At 44.5% G+C, this 22643-nt stretch overlaps 1 protein-coding gene across 3 annotated transcripts; it reads right to left on the reverse strand.

The window, feature by feature from the left end:
• Positions 1-6575: 6575 nt before the first annotated feature.
• PPP1R3B (protein phosphatase 1 regulatory subunit 3B) lies at positions 6576-21123 on the reverse strand. Of its 3 annotated transcripts, none has more exons than XM_028712322.2 (3): positions 20865-20903; positions 19565-19665; positions 6576-10827 (listed from the first exon to the last, which is right to left on the reverse strand). In XM_028712322.2, the coding sequence occupies exons 2-3, from the start codon at positions 19567-19569 to the stop codon at positions 9936-9938; spliced, it is 897 nt and encodes a 298-aa protein (XP_028568155.2). In that variant the 5' UTR covers positions 19570-19665; positions 20865-20903; the 3' UTR covers positions 6576-9935. The 3 variants fall into 3 exon arrangements, with proteins under 3 accessions (XP_028568155.2, XP_028568156.2, XP_077777853.1); XM_028712323.2 differs by lacking the exon at positions 20865-20903 and adding an exon at positions 20321-20629; XM_077921727.1 differs by lacking the exon at positions 19565-19665 and having other exon boundaries at positions 20865-21123.
• Positions 21124-22643: the final 1520 nt, after the last annotated feature.

Raw genomic sequence — 22643 nt, forward strand, 5'->3', positions numbered from 1 at the left:
TTTAGAGGACACACTGACCAGGAAGTTGAACAAGTACTATGCGTAAGAAGTCTCCTGAAATTTCACATTACAGGGAAATGAACTGCTAACTATAATTTTTGTACACCAAAATTTTGAAAGAAAAACTGTTCCGTGCTTATGTTGACCGATTAGCTAGAATCCAGTATGTTGTTACCCCACGCTCCCATTTCACAGTTGGGCAAAGCAACTTACTAAGTGGTTGATTACTCACCTACTTTAAAGGATGCTATTCTTAGAAAAAGGAACTTCACTGGGGGAAGAAGAGAAAGTGGGTGGGTGAATGCTGGAGAAGGATGACATGTCTTTTGAAGAAATTAGGATACATTGGAGGCTGGTTCATTAGGTCATATGGGGCACTGCCCACTAAACACTGCCTGACCTCTGGCTTAAAACCAGTGCTCTGACTCCACTTACTGTTGGCCTCCCTGCCTTCTTCTCTACTCATTCCAGTGGGTGGAAGGCACCATTGGCCACCTTAGGCTGTATCTCAACAATACATTTTACCAGTATCATATTACTTTAAACAGTCGTTCCCCCAAAGGACCCTGGGAAATGTAGCTGGTTAAGGGTTCTGTCTGTTGTCAGCAGACTGCTTCTGAGAGTGGCTTAACAATCAACCCTCTTCCCAGGGAGCTCTGGGGATTATAGCTGGTGTACATGTATGTGTGTCTCCTAACAACTCTCAGCACCCTTTTTTATAGTCTCTATGCATTTTCAGTTGTAAATACAAATAAACTGTCTATTTCAAAAGAACCCCCTATTCCCCTCTCCGTCCTCCCTAAATCCATCCCATGTATAGATATCATTCACACAGAGGTAGGTTATTTAACAAATCATGTGTCAATACAGTGGTACCTCGGGCTACATACGCTTCAGGTTACAGACTCCGCTGACCCAGAAATAGTGCTTCAGGTTAAGAACTTTGCTTCAGGATAAGAACAGGAATATTGGGCTCCGGTGGCACGGCAGCAGCAGGAGGCCCCCATTAGCTAAAGTGGTGCTTCAGGTTAAGAACAGTTTCAGGTTAAGAACGGACCTCCAGAACGAATTAAGTACTTAACCTGAGGTACCAGTGTACTGAGAACAATTGTAGGTATTAGGTAATACCTAGTTCATTATTTCAGCAGGTTACTCAAGAAATTGCTAGGGGTCAATGGTGGCGTCTTTGCCCCCCACAATGTTTCCTCAAAATCGTCTTTGGTGTATTTTTAGAATACGAAGCTGCTTAGATCGTTCTTCCATGAGCACTATGTTCCAGATCTTCTCACAACATTCCTCCAGTGTCAAATTAGCAACTGCCTTCCAATTTTGATCTACAACTTGTCTGGTGGCTATCATAAAAACCTTAAACAAAAAGTTTTTCAAAAAGGCTTAATAATACTAACCTTTGATCACAGGGAACCATTTGACCTGTAATAAGAGTTACTATATGTATTTTTAAGCTCTAAAAACCTTGAACCTTCTTGAAGTTCCACCACAAATGGTAATAAGATCCTATTCAGGGCTAGCCCGCCTGTGAGGTAACAATTCACCTGAATAAAAATGCTAACTTTATTAACAATAAATATTATTATTATTATCCAAAGACAGGAGAGCAAGAGTGGGATCAGGAGTATCTGTACTCAAATAGCTGTAACTATGGAGAATATATTAAACCAAAAACACTATTAGCAACAGACATTCCCACCACATATGCAGGAACATACCTATTAAATAACAGCCCCTCCAGTGAGAGTGTATGGTTAACCCTAGAAAGACAAAGAGAAGTCCAATGCCACATACAAATGACTTTCAGTGAGGCTTCTGGCAGCCTAGCTCAAATTGTCCTTAGACGGGAGTTCGGAACAGATTTTGTCCCAGTTATACTCTTCAGTCTGGTGACCTAGGTCCTCTTCCCATACCACTGAGATTGTGGGAGTTACTCATAAGATCATCTGTTAGTATTTTATCTATGGATGAGGCTGCCCCCTTAACGATTCCATATTTGGATGTGTGCAGTGTGTCTCAAATGCTGTCAAGGATCTCAGTCTTTCACCATTACAAACTAGCATCCTAGCAGACGAGTGTAATTGAAGCAATTGAATTCAATCAGTTCGGACATTGTTTAATTGTTTTACCAGATTATCCATAGCAATCAGCTGTCCTCCTGGGAAAATACCTTTCAGTTTTATTATACCAGCCTTTGCCCATTGTGGGAATTATTTATACTTGTCAGTAAAGTAAAACTGTGGGTGGTCTAGAATAGGAATGAGTGGCAAAAATGGAGGCCAATTATGTATGGTTGTGTTTGCTTACCATTCATCTTTTGCTATGTGCTCCTTTCTTCTCCTTTCCTTTTTTTGCCCTCCTCAATGGGAAGATTTAGATTGTAAATGCCCTGGTCCAATACTTTGGCTTTTTTTTGTTTTTTGTTGCTTATAATATTCTGTAAAGTGCCATGTAAATTGATAGGATGTGCAAGCAGTACAACTAAACGTGTTGAGAAGGGGTGGGGCAGTGAAGACTGACTCGTTCTAGCTCTGAAATTCTAATCCTTTATCCTGGAGCAGGATCAAGCACTTACCGGTATGCCTGAACACATTTATAAAAAGGTCCTTTTCAGTTCAGTTGTTTGCAATCACTTTGAACAACTCCCTTTTAATCTTCCATACAGTGGTACCTCGGGTTACATACGCTTCAGGTTACAGACTCCACTAACCCAGAAATAGTGCTTCAGGTTAAGAACTTTGCTTCAGGATGAGAACAGAAATCGTGCTCCGGCGGTGTGGTGGCAGCAGGAGGCTCCATTAGCTAAAGTGGTGCTTCAGGTTAAGAACAGTTTCAGGTTAAGTACGGACCTCCGGAACGAATTAAGTACTTAACCTGAGGTACCACTGTACATGGAAAACTTACGTTTTGTTTCATAGCACTACCCTTTATCAGTTGAAGGCTGAATGTTACGTACTTGCTTACAAAATATGGTTTGTTTCATTCATATTATCACTAAAGCAAATGAAAAAGGAGAACACTTAGCCCATCGTGTGCTAGAATGCATCTCTAAAGAGGTGCACATTGTTCTTAACAGACTGGACCTCTGCATCCCCTCCCAAAAACCTGTTTCTTAGACAGACACAGAAACACCTCTTTTTAGTAGGGAATGAACCTACTGTGTTTAGAACATCACTGTGTTTAGAAATGTTTGGGCAATATAATTTAAAGCCCTATACTGCCTAGGACCCTCGTACCTACGGGACCGCCTCTCCTGGTATGTCCCACAGAGGAACTTACGGTCTTCAAACAAAAACATTCTGAAGGTCCCCAGCCACAGAGAGGTTAGGCTGGCCTCAACCAGAGCCAGGGCTTTTTCGGCTGTGGCTCCAATCTGGTGGAACGCTCTGTCACAAGAGACTAGGGCCCTGCGGCACTTGACATCTTTCTGCAGGGCCTGCAAGACAGAGCTGTTCCATCAGGCCTTTGGTCAGGGCACAGCCTGACTCCCTCCTTTGGCAATCTTTAGCCTAATGGTTTAGAACTTTAGCCTAATGGTTGCCATCAATTTGAGTTGAATTAATTTTATAATGAAATGATTTTAGAATGTTGTACTATCTTATTGTTGTAAGCCGCCCTGAGCCCGGCTTCAGCTGGGGAGGGCGGGATATAAATAAAAATAATTATAATTATAATTATAATTATAATTATAATTATTATTATTATTATTATTATTATTATTATCAGAACCAATTAATTTCCACTGCACATTTCTACCAGTATCAAAAACTGTTCCATCAAATCACTTTTGTAGCATTAAATGCCCCTTGCTATATAAATATCTGTTGTCGTTTAGTCGTGTCCAACTCTTCGTGACCCCATGGACCAGAGCACACCAGGCACTCCTGTCTTCCACTGCCTCCCGCAGTTTGGTCAAACTCATGCTGGTAGCTTCAAGAACACTGTCCGACCATCTCGTCCTCTGTCGTCCCCTTCTCCTTGCGCCCTCCATCTTTCCCAACATCAGGGTCTTTTCCAGGGAGTCTTCTCTTCTCATGAGGTGGCCAGAGTACTGGAGCCTCAGCTTCAGGATCTGTCCTTCCAGGGAGCACCCAGGGCTGATTTCCTTACTCAGAAGGAATCCCCACTGATTTCTGTAGGGCTTATTCGCAGATAGGTCTTGAAAGACTTCAGAGACCAAGAATTGAATTATCTGGTAAATTGCTGAATTTGGGTTGAGCAAATACTGTCAAGTTTTTCTGGGCAGTCTCTCATTCATCATGTGGATTCTATAATGTCCACAAGTAACTTGTTCTGTCTAGTTGCTTTTAAATTTAGTGTTAGTTTCTCTTTCATATAAATGATCAGTCACAGACACACTGCTTCTGCTGCAGCCTTTTAAAGTGGATTCTGATTCCCTTGAACAAAATATTCCTACTGACACCGGTTACTCTTAAATCCTGTGCCCCAATCTAGTTAAAATTGCTCATTTAAGCGCTACTTAATGCCCTCAGAACAACCGACTGCCTATAATCCCTGTTGCTTTCACTGGACTGAGGCTGCCATTCTAATGCATAGGTATGGGTGGGAAAGGAATTTCAGTTTGCATTTTAATGTAAAGCTGCTTAGCCTGTACTTCCTGAACCAATATGCAAACCAAAGCACAGCTATTCTTGCCAAACAAAAGATGCTAAAAAAATGCTTATTAGGGAAAATGCACACAGACAAGTGTGTTAGTGTGAATAACATATTAAAAATGCATTGCATTGCGGAAATTGCTTTCAAAGTATTAGGAGAAACATGTACAAAAGTGTGTACTAATTTTCACCTGGGTATGTTTTTGCAAGGTAGGGACACAGGTGGCGCTGTGGGTTAAACCACAGAGCCTAGGACTTGCTGATCAGAAGGTCAGCGGTTCGAATCCCCGCAACGAGGTGAGCTCCCGTTGCTCGGTCCCTGTTCCTGTCCACCTAGCAGTTCGAAAGCACATCAAAGTACAAGTAGATAAATAGGTACCGCTCTGGCGGGAAGGTAAACGGCATTTCCATGCACTGCTCTGGTTCTCCAGAAGCGGCTTAGTCATGCTGGCCACATGACTTGGAAGCTGTTTGCCGGCTCCCTCGGCCAATAAAGCGAGATGAGCGCTGCAACCCCAGAGTCAGCCACGACTGGACCTAATGGTCAGGGGTCCCTTTACCTTTACTATGTTTTTGAAACAGATGCAGAAATGGCATCAGCTTAAATACTGGGAAAGTGAGAAACAGATATTCATCCATGCCTACGAGAGGGTAAGAGTATTTAAACCAGGGGTGCCCAAACTTTTTTCAAAGAGGGCCAGATTTGATGAAGTGAACATGTGTGAGGGCATGTTCCTAAAATTGTTTTAGGGTTGAAGTTTCTGAGCTATTTTTACGATTTTACCCCAAAGTTGTTGAACTTCTTTTAGGATTTTACCCCAAGAGATAGACTGCCACAGGGGCTGGATTAAACTGATCGGCGGGCCGGATTAGACCCCCGAAATGATCTTTGGGACATGCCTGATTTAAACACAGTGGGACTTACTTCTGAGTAAACAGGCATAGGATTGGAGCTACACATTGCAATGTTGTGCATGTTGACTCAGAAGTCAGTCCTGCTGTGTCCAATGAAGTGTGCACCCGAGTAATTGGGATTGCAGCTTAATTTTTTGAAGGTGAGAGAGTGCAATTGTTTCTTAAAATTGTGGCCTCCAAAATTGGATACACCAGGAGAGGCTGAGAAGTCGTCTCCCCATTTCTTTGATACATTGCTTTTTATCAGTGTGAAATCATGGTCTAGGTGTGCATTTTCTAGCGCAAACTGATTCCTTCACAATTCTCAACCTCTGTAATAAAGAGGACACCACTTAGCACTAAGGTTGTGCAGCCATGAAGCAAGTGTTCTTAGACATGGATGTGGCACTTCAAATAAAATCCAATGAAAGATCAACCATGGCTGTGATACTATGTACTTAGAAGCAAGGCCCATTGCATAGAAGGCCCAGATCTAGCCAAGAGGCCAGGAGTTACCTATCCCTTCTTTAGGTACAGCACACTCGTTTTACAACAGTGTGACCTTAAAAGGTAAAGGGAACCCTGACTATTAGGTCCAGTCGTGTCTGACTCTGGGGTTGCGGCACTCATCTCGCTTTATTGGCCGAGGGAGCCAGCGTGCAGCTTCTGGGTCATGTGGCCAGCATGACTAAGCCGCTTCTGGTGAACCAGAGCAGCGCACGGAAACGCCATTTACCTTCCCGCCGGAGCAGTACCTATTTATCTACTTGCACATGATGTGCTTTCAAACTGCTAGGTTGGCCGGAGCAGGGACCAAGAAACAGGAGCTCACCCAGTCACGGGGATTCGAACCGCCAACCTTCTGATCAGCAAGCCCTAGGCTCTGTGGTTTAACCCACAGTGCCACCCGCATCCCAAGTGTGACTTTGCTCATCCTTAATTTGCTATCTTGCACAAGCCCTCCATTTTTCTCTTCTTCCCAGGCATTTTTTTAGCCTCCAGATTTAATTCTTAGCTATGTTTGACCACCGAGCTCTCACTTCACAAAATGCAAAGTCTCCTTGTAACATTTTCTTTTATTCAAGATAAAAACAAAAGCATGGTGATATTACAGACAGTACTACAGAAAACAAATCCATTGTGATTGTAAAGTGCATTTTTTCAGTTGTGTACAAAATATTTAAAAACATGCAAGGCACTGAAGCATAAAACCGAGGATGACAATTCCTCAGTTACATTCATATTGGCAATTGGAACCAGGAAGATGACTTTAAAAACAAAATGGCGGGGGAAGAGTTGAAATGAAAGGGGTTGTTTGGGAGAACCATTCCTAGTTTCCATTTCACAGTCTTGTCTCCAGTTGCTTGCCTGGCAAGTTGCTTACAGACACCTTTAGCAGAGTCAGTAAAGTCCCCACCCATCTAGCTACACACATATATTATTTACAAGAATGTACTGTCCTGAAGTAGCTCCAAAGGAAGTAATTTAAGCCCTTGGGAGTTCAGCTTTATGGAAGAAATTGGATCCTAACTTTTCCAACAGTCTGATGGATTTATGTAGTGATCTTACTGGAGCTCCTCAGTTCCAATACTTCTTCCCCATTTACTTCAGTCCTTGGTCCAGTTCCTACACATGGTCCCAGTATGTAGGTTTTACATGTAGTGGATCAAACAAGCAGGTATTTAATCTGTGAGCTTAGCCCATGACTAGAGACCTGTAAGATTAAGCCTCACTCTTATACCCCAGCCTCATATAAAATCCAAATACTGGGGCAATGTGCGACTCAGACCCCTGGGTAAAGTAGCCTTCAGTCAAAGACTGGTGGATCCTCAACTCAGCTTTTCCACTTAATTCAAAACTGAACATCTAGGGACAGTTCTGGGGGGAAAAACCTGTTTGTGATTTTGCTGGTTTTTCCATGGATGACATCTACTCAGAAGTAAAGTGCAAAAACAGCATTATTTTCCCATGAGGAATTTAAGTATCTGGTAGAAACTGTTCCGTAAAAGATGAAACCATTTATTACAGGCTCTTGTAATCTTAACAGTTGCAATCCTAAGGTTGTATTTTAACTATATTTTGCTTATTCATTACATTTTTCATTGCTGGGAAATAAATCCTTTCCTTCTATCACTCTGTTAAAGCTATCGCAACCATAGCAGTGAGCTGGATTGCTTTTTCTGTAACTGAAGAGAATAAATGAAGACATTGGAGCAGATTCAGCCACTCTCACTTCTCCCCAGAACATCCCAGCGCTATGGAAGCAGCTCCTTCCATTCTAGGTTAGTAAAGGAGGTGGTGGGTTGGTGGCTAGATAAGCATCAACTCTTAGGAAGCCAGATTCAGACCAAGTTACCCTAGAAGATTATTTTCTATTCTTTGTGGGGGAGCAGATTTTTGGTTTTAAAAGTGCTAGCATCTGAGACCACCTGGGTACTTAATGCTGACATTTCCAACATGCAGATGCTTAGAAGCACAGTTCCAAGTAGGAATTCAGGTTCTGGCCATTAGTGGCACGTTCATTAGGATCCTTTTCCATATTTAACAGCAAGCGGACATTCCAAGACAAAGTTCTTCTATTGTGTGCCAACCTAAAGCACACAGCATTGTATGGATGCATGTACTTTACAATTCAAGATGATCTGAGCAGTTTCATGTAACAGAATGCAAGAGGAACCAGTAGGGTTAGGTAGCTGGGTGCTTAGAAATATGACCCAAGAGTCTTGCAATATTTCACCAGCAGATTATGGAGCTATAGCTCACGTAACAAAATTAACTTTCAGTCTGTCTTACTGTAACCCCATACTTCGGCAGAGATGGCTTAACTCATGTTTGCTTCACGAATGAGCCGCAATACTCCACAGATTCGTTAGTCTCATGTGTTTGGGTTGAGAATTCACTTGCAGCAGTCAAAAGCTCTTGTGAGCTGGGCTTGCACAGTACAAAGGGTGGAGGGAAGCTAAATGGCTTTCTTTAGTGTTCAAGTCACAACGTAGGTGCTTGGATCTAACAGTCCCCAATGGACCATGAAACATGGTTGTCTGCTGTAGCTATGTACTGTGAAGCTAGTGTGGAAATTAACAACCCAATCTTTCTTTCTTTTTTTTGGCTTATAGAGAAGGCTCCACAGCCCTTGCTTCCTCCACTCTCCTTTCCTAGCCTACAGGAACATGCAAAACTGCCTCCTACTAGGTCAGGCCATTAGCTGCCTAGCTCTGTATGGTCAACACTGCCCAAAAGTGGCCCTTCAGGGTTTCAATCATAGTCTCTCCATGTCCTACCCAGAAATGCCAGGCTTTAAACCTGGGATTTTCTGCACACAGATAAACATGCTGTATCACCGATGTACATTCCCTCCTTCTCCTGTGAGTGAGCAGTGGGGCAGGGATGTTGCACTGAACATAACAAATATTCCTCATACGAGTCGATAACCTTTATTTGATTTTGTCAGTAACACTCAATTTTATAAAATTAACGGGGATGGGGAAGTAGTAAAACAAAACAGTTATTTAACCAGACAACTATACCGAGCTCAAAAGAAATACATTTAAATAAAACGGTCATATGAAAAGTTATGTGTTCATAAAAAAATAGATATTTTTACTCTTTGCAGCCAACCCAAAGTAGTTGTTCAAGGCATATTAATAAGATCGCAGCCCCTCAACCTATGCTAACACACACGTTTTGCTCAGGGGCTACGAGATTATAACATGAATGACCTCCCAAAGACTCTCCAGCCTCAGCCATTGTTGAGAAGAACTTAAAACATACTGTTCTCGTCAAAAAAAAGGCAGAACAGTGAGTAAGCACCCTGGTATCTTCCCACAAATGAAGGCATTTCCTAAAATGGAAGGGAGCAGAGTCATAATACAAGCTAAAATTACAGCCACTTCTATTTGAAGGCCTTGGTCTCTTCCAGATCGGACAAAGTAGATAAGGGAAGATGCTAGCATAGCTCCCTCACAAGGCTGGATATGGTCTCCATAGTTCTTTGTCAAACATGGAATAGCTTTTTGGAGATGTGTACCCCAGCAGGGTTCCATAACTCAACAGTGAAGCATAGGCAAACATTTCTCTGTAGGGCTTGCAATACTGTGGTGAACCTCAAAACATGTCAGCAGAACTGCTTGGACCGAAGCAGTGAAAGCTGAACTGGACTTGGGAGACTTGGCAGCGTTAGTTCTTAAGACAGCAAAGAGATCTCCCCTTTTCTAGCTGTTTAAATTCATTACATCCAGGATGATGCAAAGAACACCTGTTTTTAAAAACCATCTGCAGTCAGGAGTTTCGCAAGTCCTTTAGTTTCAGTTTCTGCCAACTCATGCGAGCCTCCTTTCTCAACTGTGCCCTTGCAGCAAACTCCCAGACGTTTGCTGAGCAATGGATGTTTGCAAATACAGAGCCCAGATCTTTCGTTCAGTAATAAGGCCCACGTTTCTCATACCCTGAGTAGCTGGGCCATTCAGGAAACAGGCCGTAGGAACACCGGGGGCTTCCAAACTGGTCAAAGGCAATCCCAAAGCCAGGTCCGCCCTGCGGCTGAGAAATCTCCCTGGCAGATTTGAGTTCTGACCGGATGATCCTGTAGTTGATGCCCTTGTTGCTGTCCCAATATACCTTGCCATCACATTCATAACACACAGCAAACTCTATTCTTTCATGGGGTTGAACTCTCTCTGGCAAGCTGACTTCGAAGGAGAACGTGTCCTTATCTGAACCTGCGTACGTGTCCTTAACATACTGGCATGGGTAGTCTGTGAAGGTTTTCCAGGTGTCAAATGTCACCCGGATCTTCACAGCCTTCTCAAATGCAAGATTCCTGACTTTCACGGTGCCGATGATGGCTTTATCTTTCAGCATGCAGTTTTCAAGGCAGACGTAGTCGGCTTGGAGGCGATTCCGGAAGTCCAAATAATCTGCAGAAGGCTGTACGAAATCCAAGACAAAGTCGTCTCTGTCCACGGTCGTCAGGCCCACAATATTGTCTATTAGTTCCGTGATATTAAACGGGATCTCCAACGGCTCATCAAACTGGGAGAACACTTTAACGACCGTGAGAGACAAGCCCCTGCTGTCCGCAAAGGAAACCCTCTTCTTCACCCGGTTGCTCTGCAGTGCTTTGACTTCCTCCCCCAGTTCGTTTAGCTCGGTGTGGCTGTTCAGATGGATGCAAGGCCGCAAAGGCGTCTTCGGCTTCGGAGCAATTTTGCAGGCAAAACTCTCCCTTCGCAAGTAGGGCGTGCGCAGGTAGACCTGCATGGCGACATCCACTGCCATTGTGGGCTTGTGAGGAAAGGAGTCCAATATTCTGAAGAAGAAGGAGGAAGAAAACAAAGACTGATCAATAATCAGAGGGCCATTTCACATCTCATGCAGCTACAAAACCCAGGTTTTATATGCAAGGACTCTCCTATTGGATCTGACTAGGCCTATTTAGTCCAGCATCATCATCAACCTTTATTACGGTCCAGAGAACCAACCCATTGTTACAAAGCAACACACAATTCATACAGCCTACCTCCAGGTTAAACAAGCATTTTGTTCAGAATATAGGGATCATTGGTTCTTGCAACCACCGATAAAAACTTTGCCACTGCTAATGTTCTAGCGTTTGTCCGGTCTTCCAATAGGAACCTGACATAGTGAGCCTCTGATTTTCCCGGGAAAGGTACCAGCAAGGGTAGTATCAGTTCAGCCCCGGCCTGCTCATATTTTGCACAGTGCAACAAAATATGTTTTATGGAATCAATGTCTTGACCACACGAGCAAAGTCTGTCCTAGTAGGGAACTCCTCTCAACCTGCCATCCAACACTGCAGAAGGAAAGACTTTTAGTCTGGCTTTGGTGAAAAGCCTTCGATAATTTGGTACTGTCAGGTTTTTAATGTAAGATGTTAACTTAAAGACATGCCCATATTGTACTCCTACTGCCAGTGGACTACAGACGGCGTGTGATCGAGATCGCAAGTCACTGTGTGCATTATCCCATAATCCCATAAGGTTTTCTGCCATTTGCTAAAAAAGCGACCTCTATTGGTCTGTCACCCCCCCAACTGTATTACCTGGGTTATGAAGGTGCCCTAAAGACGTTGAAGCAAATATTATGGGATAATGCAGCATTCTGCTCCCACAGTGGCCAACCAAGTGCTTATGGGATAGCCACGAACGGGATGTGACCACAATGACATTCTCCCACATCAATAAATTATATGGTACTGTACTCCATCGTTTAACTATGAGTTGTTTAAAGTGATACTTCCTCTTAGCTGTCCTTAATCTCCCAAAAATCAGCTTCGTTGGTTGACCCTAGCTTCTAGTTTTCGACAGCATTCCAGAACCAATCCAGTTCTCCATGATACACACATCTTTGCAAAATGTGTTTGCCACATTCACAATTTATATCTTTAGCTCGATGGCATTGCTTCGGGGTTGTGTATTTGTTTTTGATGGGAGATTTAGCCTAAAAAGTTCAAAAACCTTAAACAGAGTTTTAAACTGCCTGAATCCACAGCCCTCACATGTAGAGCAATCCAAAGCATGCTTATTCAGAAGAAAGTCCTACAAATTTCAATCAGTTTGCTCCAAGGTACGTGCACATAGGATGGTAGCCTTAAGTCACCAAGTAAGTGATCTTGGCCAACGTCCTTGGTACAGAGAAACAGAAATTCCACAACTGCCTCATGCAGATTTAAAATTATGTAACGGAAGAGGTATATGGGTTGCATAATGAAAAGCATTCCAATCCGCATACCTGCAAACCAACAGATTTTGACTGCTTTTGCAATCAGCTGGCTTGGATGTATGTTCAGAAGAATGCAAATTATCAAACAGAGAAAACTGGATTCAAATCACATTTCCTACATCACCCCCCGTGATAATTTAGAACACGGTGGTACCACGGTTTCCGAACCGGTTTTCAAATAGCGAAAACCCGGAAGGGTTTTTAAATGCTTCTGTTTCTGAATGGACCTCGGAAGTTGAACGGCTTCCACTGAGTGTTCCTAAATTTTCTCAATTAAATTTGCAGACCGCCCTTTGCACCTCGGTTTTCGAATGTTTCAGAACTCGAACGGTCTTCCGGAACAGATTATGTTCCAAGGTACCACTGTAATCAATTTGAATATTCTTTTTAAAATTTCAACCAAACCATGTTGATGAAAGTGTACTAATTTAACAACGATGCTCCTCCCATCATGTAGAAATATGCAGCATTTTCAGATGCAGTGATTCCAATGCAGAATTTCAACAGAGAAGATCCATAGTTCAGATTCCTGCTCCATCCTAACAGTCTTCTACTTCACATGAACACAATGATCAGCCCTTGTTCTTCTCTGCACCAGACAACCCCAGAAATATATAATCGTTTAGATTTCTTTTAAGCAGTCTAATTGAGGAACAACTCTTCCTCTAAACTTGGGTCTCCAGCTGTTTTTGGACTACAACTCCCATCATCCCTAGCTAGCAGGACCAGCGGTCAGGGGTGATGGGAACTGTAGTTCAAAACCAGCTGGAGACCCAACTTTGAGAAACACCAAGTCTCACTTGAAAGCATTCTCAAAAAGCAAACACAGGGACACATTCTCACCCAGGAACCCAGAAGTTGCTGGACGGAAACCACATTGCAATCCGAAATGCTGGTATCCCAACACCGCTAAGGGCACGGATTGGTTCAGGCAGCTGAATGAAGTGCAACTTGTACACTGTCTCTAATAAGGCTTCTTTATGCAGCAAATTAGCCCCGCCCACGAGTACTGGAAACTTTCCTTGGAAGTGTAGAAACAGGAAGTGGCGAGTTGATTAAGCAGCAGTGACAGACTCTATTGAATTCATTGCTGGAAAGGAAGCCGCAGCAGACGTGCGACCGGAACCAGCATTAGCAAGTTCGGTCAGCGGCCAAACCAGTATTGAGACATTTCAAAAATCTGAACTTCTTGTAAGAGTTTACAGAAATGGCCCAAATCCAAGAATGAGTGACAAAAAAGGTTAAAAGAACCACCACAAACGTAAAGACTAGACCGGAAAGTACAGTGGTACCTCGGGTTACATAAGCTTCAGGTTACAGACTCCGCTAACCCAGAAATAGTACCTCGGGTTAAGAATTTTGCTTCAGGATGAGAACAGAAATCGTGCTCCGGTGACATGGCGGCAGCGAGAGGCCCCATTAGCTAAAGTGGTGCTTCAGGTTAAGAACAGTTTCAGGTTAAGAACTTTATCCGAGGTACCACTGTAATGTATTTCCTGCTCTGCATGCTACCACTTCCTAGGCCTAATTGAGTAATAAATTAGCTAGGTGATGCTTAGTATCAAGTTTAACAATTGACCAGTTTCAAATATTCTGGACCTCAAATGAGTGTAAATCTTGGGTTGGAAGACTAGAATCTATGGTGCAGGAGCACCTATCCCCTATTTTGCCATGCACTAGTCAGCTTTTCCTAACACAGTGCTCTCCAGAACCTGCTGGAACCATAACTCCCATAATCCCTGACCACTGACCATGCTATTTGGGGCTGGTTGTTGTCGTCCAGGATATCTGGAGGGCACAAAGTCAGGAAGGCTGAGCTATGGGTTTGGAATAAACCGTCTCTAAGTTTCCATTCAGTTTATGCACGCACACCCACCCACAAATTTTCTCAGTGATCAAGTTTCGATGTTGCCAGCTTATAACAGAAAACACTGAAATAAGAAGGTAGTCGTCTAAAGCAAGGGTGAGAAGTCTGTGACCCTCCAGATCAGCGTTTCCCAAACTTGGGTATCCACCTATTTAGGGACTACAATTCCCATCATCCCTGACCACTGGGTCCTGCTAGCTAGGGATGATGGGAAATGTAGTCCAGCAACATATGAAGGTCCACAGGCTTACTCACCATTCCTAGTCTAGAAAACAAGGTACGGTACAGGTAAAAATGGGAAGCAATGGGCGATAGCTTAAGCTGAACAAATTTAAGTTTTGCAGTTAACCACAGAAGTCCCTGCACATTTTTTTTAACCAGTTCTGCTAATTTATCATTCCAGATGGTGAGATTATTGCAAATAGGAAGCTCTCCCCATATATGCAATTCTGACTAAAGTGCACACTGATTCAGCCAACAGATAAAATTATATCTGACAAACATGAGACAACACCCATTTTGTGGATAAGCAAACCAATATCTGTTTCTGCTTAGCCTTATTCTGTCTAGATACCTTTCACAACTTGGTCTCAGAGTAAAGCCCATATATACCATAACATTGTGGAGCAAGGGTTACCTATACAACTACTGTGTATATTTCTTTGGGAAGCAATTTTCAAACAGCATTCTTGGGAACCTTAGAAACAAGAAGCTTCTCATTGAGAAGATTATTGACTAATGGCAGACAAACTGCCTAAAGGCAACTTGCCTGCCACTACTCATGTTCTCCTGCAAGGTGGAGAAGATAGGGAGTGATGGGTGGGTTTTGCAGTACATTTGATGCAGGGTAACATGAATACCCACCAGGGACATGGGTGGCGCTGTGGGTTAAACCACAGAGCCTAGGACATGCCGATCAGAAGGTCGGCGGTTCAAATCCCCGCGACGGTGTGAGCTCCTGTTGCTCGGTCCCTGTTCCTGCCAATCTAGCAGTTCGAAAGCACGTCAAAGTGCAAGTAGATAAATAGGTACCGCTCCGGCGGGAAGGTAAACGGCATTTCCGTGTGCTGCTCTGGTTTGCCAGAAGCGGCTTAGTCATGCTGGCCACATGACCCGGAAGCTGTACACCGGCTCCCACGGCCAATAAAGCGAGATGAGCGCTGCAACCCCAGAGTCGGTCATAACTGGACCTAATGGTCAGGGGTCCCTTTACCTATACTAACATGAATACCCAACACAAACAGCATGCTCTTCTCCAGAACATGATCCAGAATCCTCTGCAACATACAACCGATGCTCAAAGGTCCCTCAGCAGACATGCCAATGTGGAAATGGTTCATGTTCTGAAATTCCTCTTGGCTATATGAAAATTCACTTGTCTGCACTTAACCCAAAGCATATCAAAATGGGATGAACTACTCCAAGGAACTTCAACAGAGGGGGACTGTAACATGAAACTACTGAACTGCAATACATCAAACCATCTGAATGGGAAGAACTACTCAAGATAAAGGAATTGGATGACGCCATGGCCTTTGGCTTGTGCAATAAAAGTTTACGATGGTGATGATAAAGGAACTTTGCAAGGAGATTGCATCAAGAAGTTCAATCATTTGTACTGCCATTATTTATGGACTGAACATGATTTTTAGGACATTATTTATGTTAACTGGCTGTGCCAGCACACCTGTACCCAGCAGCTGTTTTGTGAATTACCACCATTAAGTACATAATTATCACTGTGTGTCCATTGCTGCATTTCATTCCCTACCCAAAAACTGCTCTGTACCCACTTCATGCATGATGAAGTGGACCACAATCCAGGGAAGCTTATGCAGTAATAAATGTGTTAAGTCTTTAAAGTGCCACAAGACTCTTTGTTTGTTAGAGATACAATGTGCCAGACCTGGCCATCTATTCAGATACCTGTTATCAGCATGCCAGGTATTAGCAGTTCTGTTGTCATGCAGATAGACCCTGACAAAACACCACTCAACCTCTAGGGACAATTCTTCCTTCCTCACAACTCTTAAAAGAGTGGCAGAGCATTTCCTGGTAGGATTGAGCTCTGCCTGAGAGTCTGCAAAGCTGCTTCCACTTCCATATTCGCCCAGTGCTTTTCCAGTACAGGGTCAGATTTAAGGTGCTGCTTTTGACCTTTAAAGCCCTTCACGGCCTAGGACCCTTGTACCTACGGGACCGTCTCTCCCGGTATGCCCCACGGAGAGCCTCAAGGTCCATAAATAGCAACACCCTAGTGGTCCCAGGCCCTAAGGAAGTTAGTTTAGCCTCAACCAGAGCCAGGGCCTTCTCAACACTGGCTCCGGCCTGGTGGAATGCTCTGCCTCATGAGACCAGGGCCCTGCAGGATCTGATTTCTTTCTGCAGGGCCTGTAAGACAGAGTTGTTCCGCCTGGCCTTTGGCTTGGAGCCAATTTGATTTCCTCCCCCTCTTTCTTTTTCCTTTCTCCTCCTGTGATGAGGCTGCATTTTAATATTTTAATGTTGTATTTTAATCTGGTTTTTAAGTTGTATTCATTCAACTTGTTTTTGTTATTACTTGTTAGCTGCCCTGAGCCCGGCCTTGGCTGGGGAGGACGGGGTATAAATAAAAATTATTATTATTATTAACTACTTAGCTAGATGGATCCAGCTTCCTAAGAACTCATCACAGTTCTGACCAATTCAAAATCCTAAAAGACAGATTTTCTTTTGTTCAAAAAGTCACATGCTGCATGATTTCAGGAACCATGTGTCAAAACGAAACCCTCATTTAATGAATAAGATTGATGTCTAACGAGGAAGAACCACAACATCAGAAATTCCCTGTTTGGAATCTAGGTTGGCAGATGTTGGGGAAAGAAGTCAGTTTTGGCCTCTTGCCTATTTGCAAATTGATTTTTTTTTTTTTTTTTTTTTTTGCTGGAATTCAAGTGTTATGCCCCAACTGCAGTCACAAAGTTGGCTACTGTGAGAACAGGATGCTGGCCAAGATAGGTCTGATTTTCTTAAATACTCTCTCCAAACTAAGTCAGAGCTAGCATGCTAGTTTTGCATCTATTTCCCAATATGCCCAGTTTCACATCCTACTCATTAATAAGGCTAAGCAAATTGCTTTGTTACAAGTAACTCCCAGATGAAGATTGAAGGTTTTGCTGTGATACAAGCTTTGGAAGGATAAAGCCCTTGAGAGATTTCTGTTGAGAGTCACAAGTACAAAGCTTCCTATGGGACCGTATTAGAGCTGAGTTTGCTGAGGTTTTTCACACCTAAAGGCTGTCAAAATCTGAAACCAAACTTATTAGTCTGGGGTTCACTGTGCAAGTCCAGGTTTCAAAACACAGGCACTTAAATATTTAAATATGGATTTTAATGTATACTGCCCTTAACTCCATTGAAGGAAAGCATATAAATGTATATAAAAAGATAAGGCAGCACATTAGTATGGTCAGTTTTTTATTAAAATCACTTTGAATTACACTGAAATTAAGGCCAACTCTAGCAGTCCAAGTTAGCAATTATTATCACAGTGCAAGCTTAATTCTTGATAGCACTTAAGAGGACTTTCAAAATGGACTTCACAAATTCAGTAAGAATAGATTAACCAATAGCTATCATCGTATGGAATCAAAGAACTGTAGAATTGGAAGGGATACAGGGGGCCATCTAGTCTAACCCCCTGCGATAGCTACATGAAACTGCCACATTCAGAGGCAGTATATATCTGAATACCAGATATGGCATAAAAAGACCAACAGGGAAAGTAGTTAACTGACTGAGAGTTTCCTAAGGCTGGCCACTGTTTAAAACACGAAACTAGATGGATCTTTGACCTGTCTAAGGAAGGCCATTTTTATATAATCTTCTAACTGCTTCAAGCCATTAAAAAAAATACAAACAATATTATCAGCTACAATAGTGCTTTCAACAATATTGGGAGAGCCAAAATCAGGTTCGTTTGTTTTCATTCCTTTTTTTTTTTTGCTGTGAATGAAATGACAGCAGACTTATTTCTCCATTTTAGAAAACTGTTTCCTGAATGACCTTAATCTGACCCAGCCACCAGACTTCTGCTTATTCTCACCTGCATCACTTACTGCAAATCCATATGTCCATGTCCTTTATGATGCAGAAGCAACTACTCATTTTTCTATAACCTTAAAGACACAGGCACTGCAGGTTGCACAACAACTCCATACCTGCTGAAATTCCCTGTTCTACACAGCTATTGAAGCTGCAGGAGCCCCGTTCCCTTTTTCATCTAGCCATCTTAGGTAGGATGCGGGTTTTGCTCCAGTCTTCTGGTGCACTCTTTTTATGTATGGGCATGATGAAGCCTATCTGTGCTCCATCAGAAACCCTCCAACACAGAGAACAAAAGCCACGCTCCTAGATTTCTGAAACTGTAAAAGGTAAAGTGACCCCTGACCATTAGGTCCAGTCGTGACCGACTCTGGGGTTGCAGTGCTCATCTCACTTTATTGGCCAAGGGAGCAGGCATACAGCTTCTAGATCATGTGGCCAGCATGAGTAAGCCACTTCTGGCGAACCAGAGCAGCACACGGAAACGCCGTTTACCTTCCCGCCGGAGCGGTACCTATTTATCTACTTGCACTTTGACGTGCTTTCGAACTACTAGGTTGGCAGAAGCAGGGACCTAGCAACGGGAGCTCACCCCGTCGCGGGGATTCGAACCGCCGACCTTCTGATTGGCAAGTCCTAGGCTCTGTGGTTTAACCCACAGCGCCACCCGCGTCCCATCATCCAAATGAGACATAAGCATACGACAGATGTGCAGCCTGATCCGATGTATGGTTGCAAGGTAGAAATGTCCCACCATGCATAGGCTATCAATGGCTACTAAACACAATTGATTGCTATGTTCTACCTCCACTGTATAACAGTTGTTTATTGAGAACTGCAAGTCGGGAGATTACTATTGCACTCATGTCCTGTTTGCAATCTTCTATCTGCCTTTGGTTGCACAGCTTGAGGGGAAGGTGCTGGTCTACGCTGGCCCTCTGACCTGATCCAGCAGGATTCTTCTAATGCTTTTAGGATCTGCAGCCTCAAATTGGTACAATAATTGCTGCTTCTTCCCAGGGAACTGTACTTCTAGAAGTAGGGATTATCAAAGTTCTCAGCAGAGTATAACCCTCAAAATTATTTGGGGGCAATTTATCACACATCCCAAACTGCTACCAATATTGTTCAATTCTATCCCTGACCCTGCAATGGCTTTTACAGCCTCCAATCCTAAACCCATTCAACCTGGAAGTATACCTGATTGAATTCAACAGGAGCCTGCTTACTTTTCAGTAGACGCTACAAAATTGTGCTGTTAAGTGAGCTTAGAAAAGCAGGGAAATGGATACTGAAAAGGTTCCTCCTATGTGCAAATAAAATAAAATAATATATAGTATTATGTTTTACATACCTCATAAGGACGAAGGTGGTTAGCTGTAAAGATGCTGCAAGATGATCTGGGCTGGAGATGCACCCAGATTTCACAAGGCACAGCAGCTATAGATTCATTGCCTGGAAACAGAAGGACAAGGCAGGATTAGCAGAGCTCCAAAATTAATGCCAGGCCCCACCCCTTCTTCCTCCTCCTCCTCTTCATTCATGCCAACAAGGCAACCACCTTCCAAGTTCTTACAGAGATCAAAGATACAGGCAGAGGCACCTCTATTCATATTCACACACACCCTTGCACACCTTCTTCACACAGGAGTGGATTCAGAGAGGAAATGTGTCTAGAGATTGCAGGCTAAATCCCTAGGCAAATTTGAAAGCCCAGCTGAATTCAATAGGACTTCTGAGCATTGGAGGGCTTTCAATAATCTCAAAGCAGGGGACAAACGCCACCTTCTTGTTTTTTTCAAGTTGCTAGTGGCAGTGGCTTCAGGCAAAAGCAGGCACTATAAAATATTGTAAGCCAATCAGCACCATTTTAAAAAAGAAAAGCAACCTTTGCTACAGAAATTATCTCCGGCAGGTGCGCTTCTTCGAAGATAAACCATTCACAGCCCCGGTTTAAATTTTAAAGGTCCTCTCAGGCATGACTCATGCGCCCTGATGGGGCAAGCTGTTGTCAGACCGGGTCATCTCTACCCTATAAGGGGAATCCTAAGTGGGGAGTCGAAAGAGACTCCAGGTTCGCGCCTTGTAAGGCCGCTTTTGTTCGACTCACCTTTAGCTCCACTGTGAAAGCAAGTTCGGCGCTCTCATTTCCCGTTTGTTATTTTAAAAAAAGGACTGACTCCAAAGCGGAAAACGAAAAGAGTCCCACTCCCCGCTTTCAAAACTGCCTCGCCAGGTGCGCAGCGCCTTAGCCTCGGGGGGAATCCCTCTCTTTTTTCGTGACTCAGGGAGCTGCAAGGCTGGATCCGGCTCGGGCTGAAAAGATGCTTCCTTGTAGCCCCGATTTCAACCGGACTTGCTCTCTTCCAAGTTGCGCGCAAGCCTATTGCGCTTCCTCGGAATCCACACCGTGGCAACTCACCCACCACTCAGCAAGCGCGCACAGGATCGCCGCAGCCAATTCCTGCGAGCGGTTAGGCGGAAACCAAGTCCCTTCTCTGCATAGGATTACGCTACTTAGGCAATATATATTTTTTTATGCATTCCTGACCTGGCTCGCTTGGGGGCCGACCTCGGAAGCGAACGCTGGGCAATGAGAGAGAGAGCCCTCCCTGCGCACCTGGCTCGCCCCATTTCCCCGCCCCGCCCCATACCTGGAGCCGCAGGGCCGCGCACCAGCTTCCCGGGCTTGCAGCGGCTTCACAGGCCGTCCCAATTCGGCTCCGCTGCCCTGCGCGGAGGCGCCCTGCCCTCCTTCCTCGGCCCAGGCCATTCGGTCCCTGCGCGCACGCGAAGCGAGCGCCCCCTCCGCTCCCTTAAGAGCCGCCCGTTCGGCGGCGAGCAGCCCCGGCAGGGGAGGAAGCAGCGGCGCGGCCAATGGCCGGCCTCTTCCCCCGCCCTCCGCCAGCCAATGGCGGCGCAGCTTCCCCGTGAGAGAGCAGGAGGATGGCGCGTGGACGCCGGGCTGGCTGGCTGGCGGGGAGGGGGCGGCAAGTGATAGCGCGCATCTGGAGCGCACGGGGGCCGGGAATGGGATGGAGCGTGGAGGGAGGCCTGGGGCAAGCGGCCCACTGCCACCCCAGCCCCGTGCGCGTTTTAGGGCCTTCTCTCAGACGGAGGCGTCGCTCTCGGCGCCCAAGGCCTCCTTTCCCTAATAAGCGCAACATACTAAGCGCATTTCCTTTCCCCCAACTGGACGCACAACAATAAATCTGGGAACTGTGGTTTGCTCAGGGTGCCTGGAACCTGCAGCTCTGGGTGGGACAAGTTAACGTTCCCGAAAATGTGGGGCGCTGGTTCATGCAGCCTGGAGTTGTGCGACCCTGTTGGAAGTTAAAAAGTCCCCTCAGAATTCTCTGAAGGAAAGTTGTTGTTCTTTAGAAAGTACCCGTGTCAAACATATATAGTGCCTTTGCAGCCAGTGTTCCCCAAACTTGGGTCTCCAGCTGGTTGTGGTTGGTGTTATTTATTTTGGACTACAATTCCCATCATCCCTGACCACAGGTCATGCTAAAGGTAAAGGGACCCCTGACCATTAGGTCCAGTCGTGGCCGACTCTGGGGTTGCGGTGCTCATCTCGCTTTATTGGCCGAGGGAGCCGGCGTACAGCTTCCGGGTCATGTGGCCAGCAGGACTAAGCCGCTTCTGGCGAACCAGAGCAGCGCACGGAAATGCCGTTTACCTTCCCGCTGGAGTGGTACCTATTTATCTACTTGCACTTTGACATGCTTTTGAACTGCTACGTTGGCAGAAGCAGGGACCAAGCAACGGGAGCTCACCCCGCCGCAGGGATTCGAATCGCCGACCTTCTGATCGGCAAGTCCTAGGCTCTGTCGTTTAACCCACAGTGCCACCCGCGTCCCTAGGAATTAATGGGAGGTGTAGTCCAAAAACAGCGGGAGACTCAAGTTTGGAACACAGCAAGTACTTGTTTTTCGTTGTAAAGGTAAAAAAAGGTAAAGGACCCCTGGATGGTTGATATCCCAGCACACATGGGTCTCTTTCCAGGACAGCCTTTATTTTCCCAGTAATCCTGTGAGGTGGGTTTCTCTGGGAGTGGACCAAGGTCACCCTGTGAGCTTTCCCCCCATCCCAGTGTTTTTAGCTGTTCCTGTTTTATCTGTAAACTGCCTTGAGTCTCTGTCAGGGAAAAAGGCTGGGTAAAAATGTATAATAATAATGTATAGGTGAGGAAGGATTCAAACCTGGGTGTTCCCAACCCTAGTCTTGACATTCTAGTATAAGTATGGGCAAAGGGCTATAATAGAGATAATAAAGCGTGGAATCGGCACCACATCTGTCTCTGCCTTTTCTCCACATGCCACAATTTAGGAGGGAGGGATAATATTAATCTTTGTCACAAGCAGTAAAGTATTTTGAGCTAGCCCTGACTGAGGATTATTTTCACATCCCAGCTGGAACAGCTCAGTCGA

This window comes from Podarcis muralis, chromosome 17 (assembly GCF_964188315.1).
Source record: "Podarcis muralis chromosome 17, rPodMur119.hap1.1, whole genome shotgun sequence".
Taxonomy (NCBI): Eukaryota; Metazoa; Chordata; class Lepidosauria; order Squamata; family Lacertidae; genus Podarcis; species Podarcis muralis.